We start from the raw sequence: 23211 nt of genomic DNA, 5'->3' as shown, positions 1-23211 counted from the left end.
TGACACCCCCTCCTCCCAGTCCCAACACACACAGAGACTGACCGGGGCGCACACGCAAGCACGGTGTGTGCTTATTTTCTATTATTAGAGGTCTCTTAAAAACACCTGGAGTCGATTGACACACGGTAACAAAAAAAATCCCCATCAAAATGCGTCAATTTAAGCTTGAGATATGTTTTTGCATGGGCTGCGTCTCAACCCACCTCATTTGCCTATGGCTGCCTTCCGCCTCTGCAGTGGAAGGTGGCCGAGCAACGGAGGCGTTTATCAGACCATGAGACATCCCCCCCCCCAAAAAAATCGGTCTTCAGAAGAAAACATCTGCAGCGTCCGAACGGTTTAGCCAAGAAAACTACTATGACCACTCTATGGCAAGGGGAGACTCATGAACACATGTTTTGCTCTATGACTCCCACAAGTGTCACGGGACTCGTCTGAAGTTAACCGGTACTGGTTATAAAACATTTATGGAAGTGTGGAGGCAGTTGTGCCTACCCAAAAGGGGTTAAATATGTTTTAAAATAATATCCTGAGCTCTCATATCTCCTAGATATAGGACAAACACTTCAAAACCTTGTTACTTATTATTTCTTTTTTTGACAGACTTTTTTTTTGCCATTTATGAATGTGTTATTCAATGTGTTTCTATGGGCTGAAGAAAGCCAAATGCAATATTTTATCCCCTCAAAATATGTTTTATACCTAAAGGGTTCCTAAAATTCTAGAACAAATAGCTAAATGATCCACAGTTTGACCATCTTAAAACAATTCCATATGTCAGCTTAGAACCCCCCCCCCCCATAGCATTAATTCAATAGCAAGGGAAACCAGCGAGCATTTGGCCTCCTTTCATAAGAAAATAATAGTCAATCAGTGTTGAGCTAAACTGAGTGAGCTCAACTTTGAATGGTTCTGGAGTACCAAAAAAAAATAAATAATAAAAAGTGTCAAGGGAAGCCAGTTTGGATTTGGCTTCACACCAATCACAATAAAAGTAAAATGTCATTGACAGAACATCTCATTGCGTCGTTGTCCTCCAGTAGCTAAAATAGTTCATTTCCTAAATTAGCCATGGATGAAGATCGGGATTTGGACTTGTGGTTTTACTTAATTCTCCGTACCGGCTAATGATTATAATGGCGATTCTGATCTAGCCATAAACTCATACATTGTACGCCTGGCCTTAGATGATTGAAGTTCAATATGTAGTAGGCTAATGTTAACATGCTGGCTCATAGTTGCCCATGAAATGAAGTTAGGCTAGCGAGCAAGCAATTTACCCAGGTAGCCTAGGACAAAAAAATCTAAAAGTGTGTACTATATGATGGAGTCATAGACCGTTTCAGCAACATGAAAGAGGATGGCATTGGCGTTCCTCTACAAGTAGAGTGAGTCAACACACACAGAAATCAGTGCCATGTACAGCCACAACATATTTAGCTTACAGTTGATTGGACAAAAACGTCTTTGGTATTTCTAAGTTGTCACTGTATTAGACTAAGCATAGGTGATTTGATGTTGAAATGGTGCTGGAATAGTGGAGGCGGCTCCTGTTTTCTTTGCAACTTGTGGTAACTCTGGTTCTAAATCAACAGCTGTTTAGTGGTCTGAAAATGTTGGAAGCAAACCTCTTATCCCCTTTTTTTCAATTTTCGCCTAAAATGACATACCCAAATTTATTAAATGAACTTGCTTGACCATGTTGTAAGTCAAGTAACTGTTTGTTAAATGCAATGTTCTTTGTAGACTTCACCGGACAAATGTTGCTTTCTGGCTTTGTGATGAAACAAACGTGTGGCTGAATTTATTCTGCCACTGTGTGACTTGTCTTCTTATGGTCTCGGCCTTAGGCCTATATATCCCAGTGGCATATGAATTCACAGGTTAGAGCAAACAACGCAATTATCACAACACAGGTTGTAATAAGCCCCTGGCTTGGCTTCCCCAGTGATTTTACCCACGTACCACTACTTGTCCCGGGAAACAAATCGGATGATCACCTCTAAATCCGCACATCTGCCGCCTCCGTGGGTGTATCCCACGTCGTTTCCACCGAGGTGGAGGACTAGGATGTCAGGGGGAGAAGTAGCACAGGCCCTCTGCTGGCGCAGAACACCGAGCAGTTTATGCCACTTCATGCCTTGCTCTCTGAGCCAACTAATTTGACAGTCAATAATGTAAATAGTTAATGGGTAGGCTACATGTTGATTATTTGTGTATTTTCCAGGAGCTTGCTCGATTGTTTTGTTAAGAGATCAGGGAAATGTTTCCCAGTTTAGTCCATATAGGTTTATGTTTTTTTGCTTCCCTCTGGAAAAAGCTGTTAATATTAAAGAAATACTAATAACTACATTATTTCTGTTGACATTTGTCAATGTTTTGTGGTGTATTATAAATGTTGTAAAATAATGTTGCATAAACAACTTGCGGTGTAAAAAGTAAGGAAATGAAAAACAAAAAACAAACCTTTAAATGAGAAGTAGGCATTGGTCTGAACCCGAAAAATAAAGAAAATTCACATGCGTACTTCACCCATGCGCTACCAAGGTTTTGTTGCACACAAATTTGACTTACTATAGCCTAATGATAAACATGATTTTAATAGCAGGTCACTGTAAAGTCCATCATGCCGCTGAAGAGTATGAATTAGGCTGTTTGAGAATGTTTGAATCCTAAGCAACCTGCCTACACATTGTTGGAAGTAAAATAGACCAACATAGCTACTGTAGTAGGTCAAAGCTGTGTGCTGGAAAACCTTGGTAGCGCATGAGTGAAATACGCATTGGGTGCTCATGTGAATTTATTTTATTCTTCGGCTTCAAACCAATTCCTACTTAAAACATAATTTGTAGTTTTTAATTATACATACACACCTATAAATATATCTACAGATATACATCTATAGATATATGGGCTAATAACTTGCAAATGTCAACAAATGTGCACACGCGACTCTGCACTTTGATCTGATAAGCGCACCCTCTCGCGATGGTGGGATAAAGAAAAATACCGCTCGTAGGCTACCTGGCAGAACTCTCCTCTAGTGCGCTCTACCTACAACAAAATCCTTGACTCAATCTTGCAAAGTTAGATTTGTTTAGTTTGTTGCTTTCAAAGAGTTGGTGATATGTTGATTCAATCACAAGTCCCATATTAGAGAAAAATGCTGATATAAATATATAGTGTAAACTAACGGAGTAATCTTGTGCATCTGTGCGTGGGCTGGTATTTCTTCTGCGCGACAGTCGAGGGGGAGGTGGGCAGCCGGGCACGCACGCAGCTTAGAGGGAACTGCATGTAATCTAATGACTAGTCACTGCTGTACATTGATACATTCCCATCTGTAGTGTACTTACATGGGAGGGAAAATTGCAAAGTTGATGGGGTGAGCCACTGACGGGGAGGGTGCCTGGTCCATGTAGGTGGGGTTCCCACTGGACGGCTCAGGGTTGGGAGTAGTGAATCTACAGGGAGGACAGGAAGTACAATCACATTAAAGCTACAGTCTGGGATTTGGGAAGCTATTTATATATTTGGGGTATTTACCCATTGATTATTGAAGAATATAACTTAGAAATGCTTCATGAGTCTTTATCATAAACCAAAAGAGAAACAAAGCAAAGTAATTTTCACACAATTGCCCAATTACAAATCACCATATGATAGGGTAGAGGCTAGCGCCAGATTTGGAATTGGGTATTATCAGTTCAGTGTGTGGGTTTAGAAATAGTAAAAAATTGTTATATGCATGACAGTATACGTACTCTGGAACAACCTGCTTGATCTGTGGTTTGACGTAGCCATCCACTGCTTTTGCTGAGAGAAAATGAGAACAGAGCCAAATTTGAGATAACTTATTTAAGAAAAAATATGTAAGTTTAAGGTGAAGGATGAGGAGGGTACGTACAGAGGGGAGGGGTGTAGTACTTGGAGAACACCTCGTCTTTGGGCCGGTCGGGATAGAGGAACATGAGGTGGTTGAGGTCACTGATGCGGTCGGCTAGTGAGCGGATAGAAAAGTCTTTGGTGGTGTACGGCATGAGGTTCCACACCAGCCTCTCCCCTGGAGAACAAGATCATAGAAAAACATCCTTTCAACCTCAATTTAGCCAGATTAGGCTCATTGACGTCACATTTTTTTGAGGGAGAGACCTGGACTAAGGAGACAGAGAACATCTAAAAAGTCCATTATGTAGTTTTGTGTACGACCTGACAGTGAAGACATCAACACTATGAAATAACACATATGGATTCATGTAGTAACCAAATGTGTTAAATCAAAATATATTTTATATTTGAGATTCTTCTAAGTAGCCACCCTTTGCCTTGACAGCTTTGCACACTCTTGGCATTCTCTCAACCAGCTTCATGAGGTAGTCACCTGGAATGCGTTTTAATTAACAGGTGTGCCATGTTAAAAGTACATTTGTGGAATTTATTTCCTTCTTAATGTGTTTGAGCCAATCAGTTGTGTTGTGACAAGGTAGGGGTGGTATACAGTAGATGGTCTTTTAACAAAAAGTCCATATTATGGCAAGAACAACTCAAATAAGCAAAGAGAAACGACAGTACATTATTTTAAGACATGATCAGTCAACAAGGAAAATTTCAACAACTTTGAAAGTTTCTTCAAGTGCAGTTGCAAAAACCATAAAGCACTGATGAAGAAACTGGCTCTCATGACGACCGCCACAGGAAAGGAAGACCCAGAGTTACTTCTGCTGCAAAGGACAAGTTCATTAGAGTTACCAGCCTCAGAAATTGCAGCCCAAATAAATGCTTCACAGAGTTCAAGTAACAGACACATCAACATCAACTGTTCATGGTCAAACTGCTGCAAAGAAACCACTACTAAAGGACACCAATAAGAAGAAGCGACTTGCTTGGACCAAGAAACACGAGCAATGGACATTAGACCGGTGGAAATCTGTCCTTTGGTCTGATGAGTCCAAATTTTTGATTTTTGGTTTCAATTGCTTTTGTCTTTGTGAGACACAGAGTAGGTGAACGGATGATCTCCGCATGTGTAGTTGCCACCGTAAAGCATGGAGGTGGTGGTGTGGGAGTGCTTTGCTGGTGACAGTGATTTATTTAGAATTCAAGGCACACTTAACCAGCATGGCTACCACAGCATTCTGCAGCAATACGCCATCCCATCTGGTTTGCGCTTAGTGGGACTATAATTTGTTTTTCAACAGGACAATGGCCCAACACACCTCCAGGCTGTGTAAGGGCTATTTACATTTACATTTAAGTCATTTAGCAGACGCTCTTATCCAGAGCGACTTACAGATTGGTGCATTCACCTTATAATATCCAGTGGAACAACCACTTTACAATAGTGCATCTATGAGTGCTGCATCAGATGAACTGGCCTCCGCAATCACCCAAACTCAACCCAATCGAGATGGTTTGGGATGAGTTGGACTGCAGAGTGAAGGAAAAGCAGCCAACAAGTGCTCAGCATATGTGAGAACTCCTTCAAGACTGTTGGAAAAGCATTCCAGGTGAAGCTGGTTGAGAGAATGCCAAGAGTGTGCAAAGCTCTCCTCAAGGCAAAGGGTGGCTACTTTGAAGAAACAAAAATATATTTTGAATTGTTTAACACTTTTTTGGTTACTACATGATTCCATATGTGTTAATTCATAGTTTATGTTTTCACTATTATTCTACAACTTGGAAAATTGTCAAAATAAAGAAAAACCCTTGAATGAGTAGGTGTGTCCAAACTTGACTGGTACTGTATATCTTTGGTTATTGAAAACATATTTCTAAACGGTTTTGATGGTAGAATGATTCTCTACAGTGGTTTTCAACCTGGTTACTGCAGGTGGTTTTCACAACACAAATTGTTTATAATAATAACAATAAAAACAAGCCTTCAATTTGTTACATTCACTGCTAAACTGGACCAAATTTTACCGGCAAGATGTTTTTTTTTATATCCCTGACTACGCAAACGGTGGTTCCTCAAGAGCTTCTGAAGGTAATTTGGTGGTCCCCGGAAGAGAAAAGGTCAGGTACTGCTTATTTTGTCACATAAACTAAGAATCCAGTTTACATTTTAGAAACCAGGAAATGGTAGAGCTATTTCTACATATTGCTCCAGCAGTTTTACAGCTAAAAATGTTTACATCAAGTTACATATTAAGATCATATGCATCTACGTTATGTTAGCCGTTTGTCAACCAACTGAATAAAATCGGCAACGTTTTTCCTGCCTCAATTACCTACACCCCCTCACACGATGTGGACAGCCATGCATGGGCTCACGTTTTGGTCTGAAAACGCTCTGCTTACTCCTAGGTGGGCAGTAGAGTACAGTACCTGCTTTGTTAGGGTTCTCTGCCACCCAGGCGATGGTGATGCCCCCGATCTCAGAGTCACTGAAGCGGAGCAGGAAGGTCCCGTTGGGCTTGGACATCAGCATATCCTGGGCTTGCTGTTTGTTCACAAAGCCCAAGATCGCCCTGCGTAACACGAAGACGCAGTACGTAAACATACACACGTGCGTATGCAGTACACGCGCGCACACACACAGTATGAAAGTTAACGTGCACGCAAGCACTCACACACAATATGTAAAAACAAAAAGAACAAGCACACACGTTGCACTATTTCATTGCACAATTCTAAAGACGTATTTTCACAATAAGAGCATGGTCAAAAGGCTGCTTATTCAACACCTTCCTTTCATCAACAATTGTCTAATAACAGGGTTAATGGAAAGGCTGAGGCTGCACGAGCGAATTTAACCGCCCCGTCCCACAGATGTCACAATGTGTGTGGGGTAAATTCGATTGTCGTTTATTACAGACAGCTTACGACAAAGAAAGGCACTTTACAGTTAAAGTCTGTCAAAGTTTGCACACCAGACAAAAACGGCAGATCACGTCTGGGGCGAGTGAGAACAGGAAGGAGGGGAAAGCAGTAGCAGAGCGAGCAGCAGGAACGTACTTCTTGTTGTTGTGTAAAGTAGATAATGCCGCATGAGCGTGTTAAGCTATTGGGAAGAAGCGTCCAGAGAACTTGGCCACACAGCCACTAATGGAAAAGCTCTGAATTGAACCACTCCTCTCTCACCCGTCATTCCAGTGGGGCTTCAGGTGTTTCTTCATGAGCTCCATGACTCCGTCAAACCACTGCCAGAAAGTGAAGTTCCTTCCAGGCAAGCTCTCCTGTGGATAGCATAGATAACCAATGGTATTGTGAACCAGGTTTGATTTTCTTTCTATTACAAATACTATTTTGACACAGGTATTGCTGTTAAAGTCTTAAAGATGGAATCCGCAATAGGGTGAAACAGTGCCACTGGCCGCCCCACCACCATTGTTATTGTTGCCGAGCTGAGGAGCGTTGTTGAGAATGGTCAAATAAATTACAATACATAGTGCTCTTTAAACGTGTGTGCAATGAAGTCCGGGGGGGAACTGTTGTTTGCAGTAAAATTACTTTTGTTGTAATACTGCAAACGGACGTGGCTGTTTCGTCATCGGATTCCAGCTTGAAGTCTGTGTGGAAACATCCCTATTCCAGTGGTTTAATGGTCATGTCGCAGTAGGAGTCAGTGGTGAAACGGTTGAACTTGTTTGAACTGGGGCCAGGACATGGTCAGGTTGTGTAGGCAGTCAATAAAAAGTAGTCGTTAGAAAAAAAAGGTCATACCTGGTTGAACTGGGCCAAAGACATGGTCATGTTGCGGTAGTAAGTCAGTGCAGTGGTAAAACAATCTAAAAGTCAAATCAAAAACGGTCGTACCCGGTTGAACTGGGCCCAGGACATGGTCATGTTGCGGTAGTCTTCTGGGTTTATGCTGGCGCTGCTGAATGCCTTCTGGGCCAGGAAGATCAGGTTGTCGTCGCAGAGGCCACGGGCACTGTGCATCTCTGCCTTGTATTTCATGTCTAGGGCTTCACACAGCTGGGGCCACAGCACCTTGTCAGGAACTATGAATGGCACCCTGCCCTGGGGGAGGGGGGATGGAGGATGAAAGCAGAGTGTGTGTGTATGAGAGGGAGAGGAAGAGAGGGTTGGAACAGCAAAAAAAAAAAAAAAGGGGGGGGTGAAATCAGGGAAAGAGAAAAAAAGAGATAAGATTGATATATACAGGAGTTGTTCCGAGCTTTTCCAACTCTTAGATAAACTACAGTGGCAGATAAGAGATGTGCAAAAGGGGTGTATGCAAAGTGTCTTCCAGTAAAGGCCAATAAACTCACCGGCTCTGCAAAAGCGTTGTCCCACAGGACCGTTGCCGTGGCGTTGTTGTCTTGACTACCGTGAACTATCACCACCACGGGGAGAGATAATGTCTGGGAAAAAATGTAAAATAGTTACACTGACTGCATTAATTACACTAATTTAAGTCATCCTACTCAAAATTCACTACAGAAAGGATGTCAATTAAATGAAAGACATCAAATCTGATCAAAATGATCCTGTGTTGTCTCAATCCTGTTGCCCCATTAAATTGTGTTCCCCTTTCATTTAAGGACACAGACAATATTTCAACCAAATATCATATAACATGATCTTTGTAATAGCATTATGAGGTATGTTAGAGATTTGCTTCCCTTTGTCTTAAACTGCATCCCCCAAAAATGGCGGGACCACACAGAATTTAACACAACACAGGATTATTTTGATTTGGATGAAATGTTATGACAAACTGGGCCCTGGTGTTTCTGGAAGTGGATTTTCCTGTAACCTTGACGTGGAACACCAGCTCGTTGCCCCCCACGCTGAACTGAGACTCAAACATGACAGTGAACTTCTCCTCTGTGACCGACTCTGCCCCGCGACGGTCCGACCGTTTGATCCGCTTCAGGGACTACACAGCACAGGAAAGACCACAACACAATCTCTGCTTATCGACCACAACTACAAAAATGCTACAACATTTTGACCACATGTACATATCACAATTTGGCAAAACCACAAAAGGTTTTGGAGTAAAATGGCAATTAAATCCAATTACAATACATCAGTAATGTAATTGTATTTATAAGAATAAATCATTCGAACCTAGCGGTTAGAGTGTTGGGCCAGTAACAAATCCCCTAGCTGACAAGGTGAAAAATCTGTCGACGTGCCCTTGAGCAAGACACTTAAACCTAATAGCTCCAGGGTTGCCTTTGATAATGGCAGACCCTGGCCGTGACCCCACTCTCCGAGGGTGTCTCAGGGGGAGTTGGGATATGCAAAAAACACATTCCCAATTCACACATGCGTATCAACCCTTTACACTCGTACCTGTATATGGGTTGAAAAAGGCAGATTTGGGCACTGATCTACCATCGCTTTCCAATTTAGGGGCTTTACAGTAAAACGCTTTAAGTTAAGTCAGAACTTAGGCTCTGAGCTTCAAAGCACTTTATGGGTTTTGACTGACAGCTGTTCTGAACTTGAGCACCGCTCGCAACAAGAACTTTCTCCCCTCCCTCCCGCTAAATTGGGCAACCTTTGCACATTTGTTGTCTGGGAGATGGAAACACTAAATTAAAAGGACTATGGATTGTGAAAGATGAGACATTGAGAATTATATTAAACACCGCTTTTGATGTCATACAAGCAAGCCAAACACGTGAGTCCAAATGTGTACTTCACCTTTCCATAACATAATACATCCAGTTTCAAAGTTTATGATCACCATGTCTGATGTACAGTTACAAGATGACATGGCATCACAACCCTGTGTTGTTCAGAACAGAATGAACCGGTTTGTCCACCTGAACGCACGCCCGACTCATTTCTACCCGAATTGCCCTGTGAAAGCCCAAACACTAAGATCATATTTTATAACTTAGCTGGTCATGTTGGCAATAGAACAAGCTTTCAAATGATGCACACCTCAGATCGCGATTTATAAAATGGCCCGCAAACAGTAATTGTGTGATGCAGGGCTCTGTGCTTGCTCTAGTTCCTCAATAGCAGGTAGGGGAGCTCTTCTTGTCATTTGTTTTGTCTTATGTTGCACCTACCACATATTTTGCAGAAATATTCTTATGTTACTGCATGCATTTTCAGATTTCGTTATCAACAAATACAGCGAAAAGTACAGTCAATATAAAATGCACATAAAATCAACTGTGTAATGTTTGAATTCAGTCTTGTGTTAGGTGAACTGTTGTATCCTCAACTTTGGTCTAATAATGCTCCCATAATATCCCAACGGTTCCCTTTCAATTGCTACCAAGCTTATGCATATGCTTTTCATATTTCTTCTGTAAGAAACATTTCAATTTAGCACTATGCATGTAGGCCAATTCCCAACAGTGTAAAGGGTTAATACGCAAGTACACGTTTGACATAATTGTATTTTTTTTTTAAAGCATGTTGGTGTTTATTTGTCCTAACTCACCATGTTCCTGAAGTGAGCACTCAGGGTTCCTGTGGTCCGGTGGTATTCCATCACACAGTTGTTGTTGAGAATTTCTCCACTGCTGTCACTGCAAAACAGACAGAGAAATAAATCTGTCGTGTGTGTGTGTACACATGTACAAATGTGTATATTTGTCAACTTTTGGTTGCAGGTGACAGTAGTGGCCCTAGAATTGGACTGAGTAGAAGTTTCACATTTTGTGTGTGTAGGGCTGTAGCCAACAATGAAGACACCGTGGTCCGGACCTCAGTTAAAAAAAGTGGTTTTTATAGGAACTCAATCAGGGCTTTAACTTACTGTTGAAAGTTTGAATACACAAGGTGCAATTTCAAAACTATGTTGTGCATTAGCAGCTTTCCTCGTTATATATGAAATCTTCTACGTCACATTCGTAAACAACAGGTGTAGCCTAACAGTGAAATGCTTACTTACAGGCCCTTCCTGACAATGCAGAAAGAAAGAAAATAGAGAAATAATAGAAAAGTAATAACAGTATTAATTACTACACAATGACTAAGTATAACTTGGCTATATACACACAGGTACAAGCACCGAGTCGATGTGAAGGTGTACAAGGTAATTGAGGTAGATACAGTTGAAGTCAGAAGTTTACATACACATAGGTTGGATTCATTAAAACTCGTATTTCAACCACTCCACAAATTTCTTGTTAACAAACTATAGTTTTGGCAAGTCGGTTAGGACATCTACTTTGTGCATGACACATAACCTGTCTGTAAACAATTGTTGGAGAAATTATTTCACTTATAATTCACTGTATCACAATTCCAATGGGTCAGAAGTTTACATATACTAAGTTGACTGTGCCTTTAAACAGCTTGGAAAATTCCAAAAAAATCATGTCATGGCTTTAGAAGCTTCTGATAGGCTAATTGACATCATTTGAGTCAATTGGAGGTGTACCTGTGGATGCATTTCAAGGCCTACCATCAAACTCAGTGCCTCTTTGCTTGACATCATGGGAAAATCAAAAGAAATCAGCCAAGACCTCAGAAACAAAATTTTAGACCTCCACAAGTCTGGTTCATCCGTGGTAGACAATTTCCAAACGCCTGAAGGTACCACGTTCATCTGTACAAACAATAGTATGCAAGTATAAACACCATGGGACCACGCAGCCGTCATACCGCTCAGGAAGGAGACACGTTCTGTCTCCTAGAGATGAACGTACTTTGGTGCGAAAAGTGCAAATCAATCCCAAAACAGCAAAGGACATTGTGAAGATTCTGGAGGAAACAGGTACAAAAGTATCTATATCTACAGTAAAACGAGTCCTATATCGACATAACCTGAATGGCCGCTCAGCAAGGAAGAAGCCACTGCTCCAAAACCGCCATAAAAAAGCCAGGCTATGGTTTGCAACTGCATGTGGGGACAAAGATCATACTTTCTGGAGAAATGTCCTCTGGTCTGATGAAACAAAAATAGAACTGTTTGGCCATAATGACCATTGTTATGTTTGGAGGAAAAAAGGGGGAGGCTTGCAAGCCAAAGAACACCATCCCAACCGTGAAACACGGGGGTGGCAGCATTATGTTGTGGGGTACTTTGCTGCAGAAGGGACTGGTGCACTTCACAAAAAAGATGGCATCATGAGGTAGGAAAATTATGTGGATATATTGAAGCAACATCAGAAGACATCAGTCAGGAAGTTAAAGCTTCGTCGCAAATGGGTCTTCCAAATGGACAATGACCCCAAGCATACTTCCAAAGTTGTGGCAAAATGGCTTAAGGACAACAAAGTCAAGGTATTGGAGTGGCCATCACAAAGCCCTGACCTCAATCCCATAGAAAATTTGTGGGCAGAACTGAAAAAGTGCGCGAGCAAGGATCCTACAAACCTGACTCAGTTACTCCAGCTCTGTCAGGAGGAATGGGCTAAAATTCACCCAAATTATTGTGGGAAGCTTGTGGAAGGTTATCCAAAACGTTTGACTCAAGTTAAACAATTTAAAGGCAATGCTACCAAATACTAATTGAGTGTATGCAAACTTCTCACCCACTGGGAATGTGATGAAAGAAATAAAAGCTGAAATAAATCATTCTATCCACTATTATTCTGACATTTCACATTCTTAAAATAAAGTGGTGAACCTAACTGATTTAAGACAGGGATTTTTTATTAGGATTAAATGTCAGGAATTGTGAAAAATTGAGTTTAAATGTATTTGGCTAAGGTGTATGTAAACTTCCGACTTAAACTGTATGTACATATTACTACGAATCCAGTGGTTAATCTGACCACGTGTTCTCGCATACCCCGAGAGCATCTGGTCAGCGGGGTGGTGGCACTGGAATCCTCATCTCTCCCAAGTGGACATTCTCTCTTTCTCCCCTGACCCATCTGTCTATCTCCTCCTTTGAATTCCATGCTGTCACAGTCATTAGCCCATTCAAGCTTAACATCATTATCATTTATCGCCCTCCAGGTTCCCTTGGAGAGTTCATCAATGAGCTTGACGCCTTGATAAGTTCCTTTCCTGAGGATGGCTCACCCCTCACAGTTCTGGGTGACCTTAACCTCCCTACGTCTACCTTTGACTCATTTCTCTCTGCCGCCTCCTTTCCACTCCTCTCCTCTTTTGACCTCACCCTCTCACCGTCCCCCCCTACTCACAAGGCAGGCAATATGCTTGACCTCATCTGTACTAGATGCTGTTCTTCTACTAATCTCACTCCAACTCCCCTCCAAGTCTCCGACCACTACCTTGTATCCTTTTCCCTCTCGCTCTCCTCCAACACTACTCACTCTGCCCCTACTCAGATGGTATTGCGCCGTCGCAACCTTCGCTCTCTCTCTCCTGCTACTCTCTCCTTTTCCATCCTATCATCTCTTTCCTCTGCTCAACCCTTCTCCAACCAATCTCCTGATTCTGCCTCAACCCTCCTCTCCTCCCTTTCTGCATCCTTTGACTCTCTATGTCCCCTATCCTCCCGACCGGCTCGGTCCTCCCCTCCTGCTCCGTGGCTTGACGACTCATTGCGAGCTCACAGAACGGGGCTCCGGGCAGCCGAGCGGAAATGGAGGAAAACTAGCCTTCCTGCGGACCTGGCATCTTTTCACTCCCTCCTCTCTACATTTTCTTCCTCTGTTTCTGCTGCTAAAGCCACTTTCTACCACTCTAAATTCCAAGCATCTGCCTCTAACGCTAGGAAGCTCTTTGACACCCTCTCCTCCCTCCTGAATCCTCCTCCCCCTCCCCCCTCTCTGCAGATGACTTCGTCAACCATTTTGTAAAGAAGGTTGACGACATCCGATCCTCGTTTGTTAAGTCAAACGACACCGCTGGTCCTGCTCACAATGCCCTACCCTATGCTTTGACCCCTTTCTCCCCTCTCTCCCCAGATGACCTCTCCCCGGCCACCCAACAACCTGCCCGCGTGACCCTATCCCCTCCTCTCTTCTACAGACCATTTCTGGAGATCTTCTCCCCTACCTCACCTCGCTCATCAACTCATCCTTGACCGCTGGCTACGTCCTTTCCGTCTTCAAGAGAGCGAGAGTTGCACCCCTTCTCAAAAAACCTACACTCGATCCCTCCGATGTCAACAACTACAGACCAGTATCCCTTCTTTCTTTTCTCTCAAACTCTTGAGCGTGCCGTCCTTGGCCAGCTCTCTTGCCATCTCTCAGAATGACCTTCTTGATCCAAATCAGTCAGGTTTCAAGACTCGTCATTCAAGTGAGACTGCTCTTCTCTGTGTCACGGAGGCTCTCCGCACTGCTAAAGCTAACTCTCTCTCCTCTGCTCTCATCCTTCTAGACCCATCTGCTGCCTTTGATACTGTGAACCATCAGATCCTCCTCTCCACCCTCTCCGAGTTGGGCATCTCCGGCGCGGCTCACCCTTGGATCGCGTCCTACCTGACAGGTCGCTCCTACAAGGTGGAGTGGCGAGGATCCATCCCCGCACCACGTGCTCTCACCACTGGTGTCCCCCAGGGCTCAGTTCTAGGCCCTCTCCTATTCTCGCTATACACCAAGTCACTTGGCTCTGTCATATCCTCACATGGTCTCTATCATTACTACGCAGACGACACACAATTAATCTTCTCCTTTCCCCCTTCTGATAACCAGGTGGCGAATCGCATCTCTGCATGTCTGGCAGACATATCAGTGTGGATGACGGATCACCACCTCAAGCTGAACCTCGGCAAGACGGAGCTGCTCTTCCTCCCGGGAAAGGACTGCCCGTTCCATGACCTCGCCATCACGGTTGACAACTCCATTGTGTCCTCCTCCCAGAGTGCTAAGAGCCTTGGCGTGACCCTGGACAACACCCTGTCGTTCTCCGCTAACATCAAGGCGGTGACCCGATCCTGTAGGTTCATGCTCTACAACATTCGCAGAGTACGACCCTGCCTTACACAGGAAGCGGCGCAGGTCCTAATCCAGGCACTTGTCATCTCCCGTCTGGATTACTGCAACTCACTGTTGGCGGGGCTCCCTGCCTGTGCCATTAAACCCCTACAACTCATCCAGAACGCCGCAGTCTGTCTGGTGTTCAACCTTCCCAAGTTCTCTCACGTCACCCCGCTCCTCCGCACACTCCACTGGCTTCCAGTTGAAGCTCGCATCTGCTACAAGACCATGGTGCTTACCTACGGAGCTGTGAGGGGAACGGCACCTCCGTACCTTCAGGCTCTGATCAGGCCCTATCCCCCAAACAAGGGCACTGCGTTCATCCTACTCTGGCCTGCTGGCCCCCCTACCTCTGCGGAAGCACAGTTCCCGCTCAGCCCAGTCAAAACTGTTCGCTGCTCTGGCACCCCAATGGTGGAACAAGCTCCCTCACGACGCCAGGACAGCGGAGTCAATCACCACCTTCCGGAGACATCTGAAACCCCACCTCTTTAAGGAATACCTGGGAGAGGATAAAGTAATCCTTCTAACCCCCCCCCCCCAAAAAAAAGATATAGATGTACTATTGTAAAGTGGTTGTTCCACTGGATATCATAAGTAGAGGTCGACCGATTATGATTTTTTTTTTCAGTGCCGATACCGATTATTGGGGGGGCCACAAAACCCGATACCGATTAATCAGACGATTTATTTATTTATTTATAATAATGATAATTACAACAATACTGAATGAACACTTATTTTAACTTAATATAATACATCAATAAAATCAATTTAGCCTCAAATAAATAATGAAACATGTTCAATTTGGTTTAAATAATGCAAAAACAAAGTGTTGGAGAAGAAAGTACAAGTGCAATATGTGCCATGTAAGAAAGCTAACGTTTAAGTTCCTTGCTCAGAACATGGGAACATATGAAAGCTGGTGGTTCCTTTTAACATGAGTCTTCAATATTCCCAGGTAAGAAGTTTTAGGTTGTAGTTATTATAGGAATTATAGGACTATTTCTCTCTATACGATTTGTATTTCATATACCTTTGACTATTGGATGTTCTTATAGGCACTTTAGTATTGCCAGTGTAACAGTATAGCTTCCGTCCCTCTCCTCGCTCCTTCCTGGGCTTGAACTAGGAACACATCGACAACAGCCACCCTCGAAGCAGCGTTACCCATGCAGAGGAGGTGAAACAACTACTCCAAGTCTCAGAGTGAGTGACGTTTGAAACGCTATTAGTGCGCACCCCGCTAACTAGCTAGCCATTTCACATCGGTTACACCAGCCTAATCTTGGGAGTTGACAGGCTTGAAGGGGTGGGTATAATTTGTGGAACGTTCCAACAGGAATCTGTAAAGTAAAAGGTTGCCAACCAACAACGCATTCAAAGTAGCAACGCATACAATCCTAGCTAACTAGCTGCCGAATAGGCATCAACTCACCACGTAGCTTATTCTTAATGTTTGGCCATAGGCAACCAGAGTGAGGACAGACATTTTTCGGAATAAACGTGATGAGTGAAAAACGCAATGGAATAGACAACTCACTACCCCGGTATCTTATTCTGCCGCTATACAACTTTGTATGCGTTGTTTTTTGGCAACCTTGTTATTTTCGAAGTTTTTGGAATAGATTCCTGTTGGAACGTTCCACAAATTATACCCACCCGGTTTGAAGTCATAAACAGCTTGAAACAGCGAAGAGCTGCTGGCAAACGCACGAAAGTGCTGTCTGAATGAATGCTTACGAGTTATGTTATGTCAATGTTATGTCATAATTACGTAAAATTCTGGCAAATTAGTTCGCAACGAGCCAGGCGGTCCAAACTGTTGCATATACCCTGACTCTGCGTGCAATGAAGGCTAGAGATGTGACACAATTTCATGTTAGCAGGCAATATTAACTAAATATGTAGGTTTAAAAATATATACTTGTTTGTTGATTTTAAATTAAGGCATTGATGTTTATGGTTAGGTACATTGGTTCAACGACAGTGCTTTTTTCGCAAATGCGCTTGTTAAATCAACACCCATTTGGCGAAATAGGCTATGATTCAATGATAAATTAACAGGCACCGCATTGATAAAATGCAACGCAGGACACGTTAGATAAACTAGTAATATCATCAACCATGTGTAGTTAACTAGTGATTATGTTAAGATTGATAGTTTTTTTAGAAGTTAAGTTTAATGCTAGCTAGCAACTTACCTTGGCTTCTTGCTGCCCTCGCTTAACAGGTAGTCAGCCTGCCATGCAGGCTCCTCATGCATTGGATTGGATTAGTAACCGGAAGGTTGCATAAACGAATCCCTGAATCCCCCCTGAACAAGGCAGCTATCCCCGTTCCTAGGCCGTCATTGAAAATAAGAATGTGTTCTTAATCTGACTTGCCTAGTTAAATAAAGGTGTAAAATAAAAATAAAATAAATGGTTTTTTTGGGGGGGGACATTTTTTTTTTTTAATTGCAAATCGGTGGCCAAAAATACCGATTGTTATGAAAACTTGAAATCGGCCCTAATTAACCTTTTAGGGACAGACGTTCCGCTAGCGGAACGCCTCACCAATATCTAACACAGAACTCCTTTATGCAATCGCGGTGTCAGATTTTAAAATAGCTTTTCGGCGAAAGCACATTTTGCAATATTCTGAGTAGATAGCTCGGCCATCACAGGCTAGCTAATTTGACACCCACCAAGTTTGGTGCTCACTAAACTCAGATTTACGATAAGAAAAATTTGATTACCTTTGCTGTTCTTCGTTCGAATGCACTCCCAGGACTTCTACTTCAATAACAAATGTTGTTTTGGTTCCAAATAATCCATAGTTATATTCAAATAGCTCCATTTTGTTCATGCGTTCAAGTCACTATCCGAAGGGTTACGCGCGAGCACATTTCGTGACAAAAAATTACAAAATATTCCATTACCGTACTTCGAAGCATGTCAAACGCTGTTTAAAATCAATTTTTATGCTATTTTTCTCATAAAATAGCGATAATATTCCAACCGGGCGACGTTGTATTCATTCAAAGGCTGAAAGAAAAAAATGGAGTAGTCTCGTGGACGCGCATCTCCAGTGTCACTGTTCCCAGGCTGACCACTAACAAATTTTCCTGCTGTTCTTCACCCAGAGACAGCAGACACCCCATTACACTTTCTGGTGCCTTCTGAGAGCCAATGGAAGCCTTAGAAAATGTCACATTACAGCACAGATGCTGTATTTTCGATAGAGATGCTACAGAAGGACAACAAATTGTCAGACAGGGCACTTCCTGTATGGAATCTTCTCAGGTTTTGGCCTGCCATATGAGTTCTGTTATACTCAGACACCATTCAAACAGTTTTAGAAACTTTAGTGTTTTCTATCCAAATCTACTAATTATATGCATATTTTAGTTTCTGGGCAGGAGTAGTAACCAGATTAAATCGGTACGTTTTTTTATCCGGAAGTGAAAATACTGCCCCCTATCCCAAACAGGTTAATCGGCCATTCCGATTAATCGGTCGACCTCTAATCATAAGGTGAATGCACCAATTTGTAAGTCGCTCTGGATAAGAGCGTCTGCTAAATGACGTAAATGTAAATGTTAAGGGCTTGTAAGTAAGCATTTCACGGTAAGGTTTACACCTGTAGTATTCAGCACGTGACAAAAAATTGGATTTGATAGATAAAACCGTAGCTACCTGGACTAACTATTTAGTAGTCTTATGGCTTTGGGATAGAAACTGTTCAGGGTCCTGTTGGTTCCAGACTTGGTGCGTTGGTACCACTTGCCGTGCGGTAGCAGAGAGAACAGTATGACTTGGGTGGCTGGAGTCTGACAATTTCTAGGGACTTCCTCTGACACCGCCTGGTGTACCCTCTGTTGCACCTTACGGTCGGATGCCAAGCAGTTGCCATACCAAGCGGTGATGAAGCCAGTCAAGATGCTCTCAGTGGTGCAGCTGTAGAACCTTTTGAGGTTCCGTGGGCCCATGCCAAATCTTTTCAGCCTCCTGAGGGGTAAGTTTCGTTGTCGTGCCTTCTTCACGACTGTCTTGGTGTGTGTGGACCATGATAGATCCTTAGTGATGTGGACACCGAGGAACATGAAGCTCTCAACCCGCTCCACTACAGCCCCGTCGATGTGAATGTGGGTGTGCTCGGCCCTCCGTTTCCTGTAGTCCACGATCAGCTCCTTTGTCTTGCTCACATTGAGGGAGAGGTAGTTGTCCTGGCACCCCTGGTGCAAGAAGGGACTAAGCACGCACCCCTGATGCACCCACGTGTAAGAGGGTCAGCATGGCAGATGTGTTGTTGCCTACACGCACCACCTGGGGGCAGTCCGTCAAGTGTTCAGTCCCAGGGTCCTTTGCTTAGTGATGAGTTGAGGGCACTAAGATGTTGAACACTGAACTGTAGTCAATGAGTATTTTCACATAGGTGTACCTCGTCAGGATGGGAGCGGGCAGTGTGGAGTGCAATATAGATTGTGTCATCTGTGGAGGAAGTATGCGAATTGGAGTGGGTCCAGGGTGTCTGGGATGATGGCCTTGATGTGAGCCAAGACCAGCCTTTCAAAGCATTTCATGGCTACAGATGTGAGTGCTACGGGGCGATAGTCATGTAGACAGGTTACCTTGGCGTTGTTGGGCATAGGGACAATGGTGGTCTGCTTGAAACATGTAGGTATTTTAGACTGGGTCAGGGAAAGGTTATAAATGTCAGTGACAACACTTTGCTCTGAGTACGCATCCTGATAATCCGCCTGGCCCTGCGACCTTCTAAATTTTAACCTGTTTAAAAGTCTTACATCAGCTACGGAGAGCGTGATCACAGTCATCTGGAACAGCTGGCGCTCTCATGCATGGTTCAGTGTTACTTTCCTCGAAGCGAGCTTTGAAAGTATTTAGCTTGTCTGGTAGGTTTGCATCATAGGGCAGCTCGTGGCTGTGTTTCCCTTTGTAATCCATGATAGTTTGCAAGCCCTGCTACATCCGACGAGCATCAGAGCTGGCGTAGTAGGGTTTGATCTTAGTCCTGTTGTGATGCTTTGCCTGTTTGATGGCTTGGAGGTCGTAGCGGGATTTCTTATAAGTGTCCGGATTAGTATCCCGCTCCTTGAAAGCAGCAACTCTAGCCTTTAGCTCAGTGCGGCTGTTGCCTGTAATCCCTGGCTTCGTTGGGATATGTGCGTAAGGTCACTGTGGGGACGACGGCGTCGATGCACTTAATTATGCCAATTCCATCAGATGAATCCCAGAACATGTTAAAGTCTGTGCTAGCAAAACAGTCCTGTAGCTTAGCATCTGCTTCATCGGACAACTTCCGTATTGAGTGTGTCACTGGTACTTCCCGTTTTAAGTTTTGGCTTGTAAGCAGGAATCAGGAGGATAGAGTTATGGTCAGACTTGCCAAATGGAGGGCGAGGGAGATCTTTGTATCCGATTCTGTGTGTGGAGTAATAATACATTTATTTTATATAGTGCTTTTCATTACAAAGATAATCTCAAAGACGCTGTAAAAACAAACAAAACAAATGTAGAGATCTGGCAGGTCTTGAGCGATGGTCTTCCACAACTTCCGATGATAAGTTGTTGTTCAGCAAGGCAATTCAGAAAGGCTTGGCAGTAGCTTAAGCGGAAGGAGCTTCGATGGCACAGAAAGGGAGCAGCATCAATCAGTTACTTAGACAGGGTCGTAGCTCTTCATCAGGCACCTTGTTTGTTGACTCCTCCTCCTCCGTAGGTAGGCTGGATAGTCCACTACTGAAGTGTAGCACCCATTTAGGTGATGCTTCGGTAGCTATAAGCGCAAGAAAGACCACCACACCTCAGCAGTAGTCAGAAATAGTCCCCTATGAGGCAGGCATCTCTTCTCAACCCCTCACACCGCAGTCCACATTGTTCATCCAACCAGGGCAGGTGGGGGGGGAGTGCTGTATTAATGTATCATTCAAATGATCACATAGCCAGCTAGCTAACTACCTACACAAGCCAAACAAACTGACTTGCCATTCGTCCAGCAGCTCCACACTGACTAATGAGTAAAGGTGATGGACTTTTGTATCCTCTAGTTGCACAGGTGACATGCTGGAAGAAAGGAGCACCGCGTCTGAGCATTTTTCTGTTTGCTTCTGGCCCTATACAGCTCGTTGAGTGTGGTCTTTGTGCCAGCATCGGTTAGTGGTGGTAAATAGACACCAGCTGCTTTTGTTGGACAATTAAAAAAAGGTCAATAGACTGCATTTCAAACATCCAGGAATGATTAATGAATTCAGGGGCTTGTAAAATTATACCTAGAGTTAATATAATCCTTCAACCATAAGACCCACAAATACGTTAATAATTGAATCAAAATAGTTTAACCTGCTTTTTTGCAATATTCACTGATCTGGCTTTCATGTCTATGAATATGATTTAGATTTTTAACAAAAGGGGTTTTGTTAAAAATCTAACCAGAACCATCCAATGCAATGCACATCCACTAATAATGACCAACTTCTGGTAGCAGGCATTATAGAAAGTTAACACAGGTCTCAAACAATCTCTCAAGCACAAGCCCAGTGCTAGTGAGTAGCCAGCTAATCTTTATATTTAAAGTGTAGCCAACTTGGATCTATTTGCTTTGCTAACAAGGTAGAACAGTTGAACTGTTATGAATATACCCTCCTGTCTGTCTCCAACTGTTTGAACAATAGATAGTTCACTTTATTTAGATGTTGAAATCAAATGGCCTACCTGGATAAGATGCTAATTTCTCAGAATGAGAACGATTTGCCAATTCCTTATGCATCCATTTTATGCTCATTGCACATTTAGAAAACACAGACTAGACAGCTAGCACATAAGTCTGTTGCTAAAATGTTGCTCACGGTACCGAAATACCGTGCACAACAAACTGAGCATACATTTTCCACAATCAGGTTCATTGAGTGTGAAAAACACTGCAGCGTTGGAGTTCTTAACACATTCAAAACGGTGCACCTGGCACCTACTACCATACCCCGTTCAAAGGCACTTAAATATTTCGTCTTGCCCATTCACCCTCTGAATGACACATAAACAAACGTTGTCTCAAGGCTTAAAAATGCTTATTTAACCGGTCTACAGTGATTGAAGTGGTTTTTAACAGGCGACATCCATAAAGGTATGACAGCTTTCACCTGGATTCACCTAGTCAGTGTACCGGAAAAAGCAGGTGTTCCTAATGTTTTGTGAACTCCGTGTAATGTGCGTTTCTCGGTGTCCATATAACCAATTATAATCCAACCTCCTGTGATGCAAATCGAGGTTAGTGATCGATGTTCTGATGTCCAGAAGGTCTTTTCGGTCATAGGAAACAATGGCGGAAACATTATGTACAAAAAAAAAGTTTAGATCAGCGCAAAAAATAAATAAATAAATAAAATTGGTCGGAGGGCCGCAAAACGGCAGCTATCCATCGCAGCGCGATTCTAAACAAATCACTGACAGTCACCGAATTAGCCCATGTCCGTAGGTCATCTAGCTAGCCAGCCATCTACACTTGTAGTAATCATGGCTGAATTATAGACCGGGTATGCAGGGCACAATTTCTTTAGTTACTCTCAGATATATTAACATGGCATAAGTCATGGCAAAGTGTAAAATTGCAGGAAATAAGCTTTAAGACAGCAAACATTTCTCCCCACCCCATGGCAAAAAAAAAAACTCATCCGGACCTCACCAAAACTCAGACCCTGGCTGCGGCCCTGTGTGTGTATGTTAGTGTGAATGCCTGTCAGAGGGTGTGTTTGTGTGTGGTGTCTCACTTGCGGGTGCTCTCATTCTTGAGAAGGGCCTTGGCCTGCTGCTCGCTGACGATGACTGCCTTGACCTGCGGGGGGTTCATGTGCACGTTGAGCTTCCCGCCCACCAGTAGGCGCACAGTAGCCGCAAACTTAGTCTGGGTCTTCAGCACCTGGGGCGGCTGCTTCTCGATGATAAACGTACTGATAGGTGAGGGATTGAGGGAGGAGGGGGGCAAGGGGTGAGGGATGGATGTAGCAAGGGAGGAAAGAAGGAAAGATGGTTGGGTAGAAAAAGAGTGAGAGAAAGTGGGTAAATACTGTATTTAAAAGATTAGAGGCTGCGTACAAAGAAGATAAAATGACATGATCTACAGATTGTAGGGGTGTAATGGTACACGTATTCATACTAAACCATTTTGGGATCTCAGTTTGGGCCGCACTGTGAACCTGAATGAATACATAATAGATATAACACACCGGACCTATAGGCTGCCAACACGGTTGTAAGCCTCGAAGAAAATCGGGGCAGAATCTCTCGTGTTCTGGCTATTCCATTAAAACAACTAGAGCCTATCACCCCAGTATTCCTAGCACCAGAGCAAAACAATTATAACTACACCTCCCCTCTGCATTCAAGCAGCCCTTCGTAGCCGATTCTGATTGGGCCAAAGAAAATTACGAGAGCGATAGGTATGTTTATAG

The 23211-nt window shown here is 43.3% G+C and overlaps 1 protein-coding gene across 3 annotated transcripts in view; it reads right to left on the bottom strand.

Annotated features, from left to right (window-relative positions):
- LOC106579144 (signal transducer and activator of transcription 5B) overlaps positions 1 to 23211 on the bottom strand; it is a 44269-nt gene that overhangs the window by 9048 nt on the left and 12010 nt on the right. For all 3 annotated transcript variants that reach the window (XR_001322596.2, XM_014158743.2, XM_014158744.2), the window contains exons 9-18: positions 22531 to 22710; positions 10358 to 10445; positions 8705 to 8827; positions 8217 to 8309; positions 7759 to 7965; positions 7084 to 7178; positions 6328 to 6470; positions 3908 to 4063; positions 3765 to 3816; positions 3357 to 3464 (exon numbers count right to left, since the gene is read on the bottom strand). Coding sequence is in view for 2 of the 3 variants with exons in the window: in XM_014158743.2 (XP_014014218.1) it covers positions 3357 to 3464; positions 3765 to 3816; positions 3908 to 4063; positions 6328 to 6470; positions 7084 to 7178; positions 7759 to 7965; positions 8217 to 8309; positions 8705 to 8827; positions 10358 to 10445; positions 22531 to 22710 (1245 nt within the window). In the remaining variant the exon portion in view is untranslated. The remainder of the gene's footprint in view (positions 1 to 3356; positions 3465 to 3764; positions 3817 to 3907; positions 4064 to 6327; positions 6471 to 7083; positions 7179 to 7758; positions 7966 to 8216; positions 8310 to 8704; positions 8828 to 10357; positions 10446 to 22530; positions 22711 to 23211) is intronic.

The sequence above is a fragment of the Salmo salar genome, chromosome ssa19, assembly GCF_905237065.1.
Source record: "Salmo salar chromosome ssa19, Ssal_v3.1, whole genome shotgun sequence".
Classification (NCBI taxonomy): domain Eukaryota; kingdom Metazoa; phylum Chordata; class Actinopteri; order Salmoniformes; family Salmonidae; genus Salmo; species Salmo salar.
This window is presented reverse-complemented; position numbering and strand designations above follow the sequence as displayed.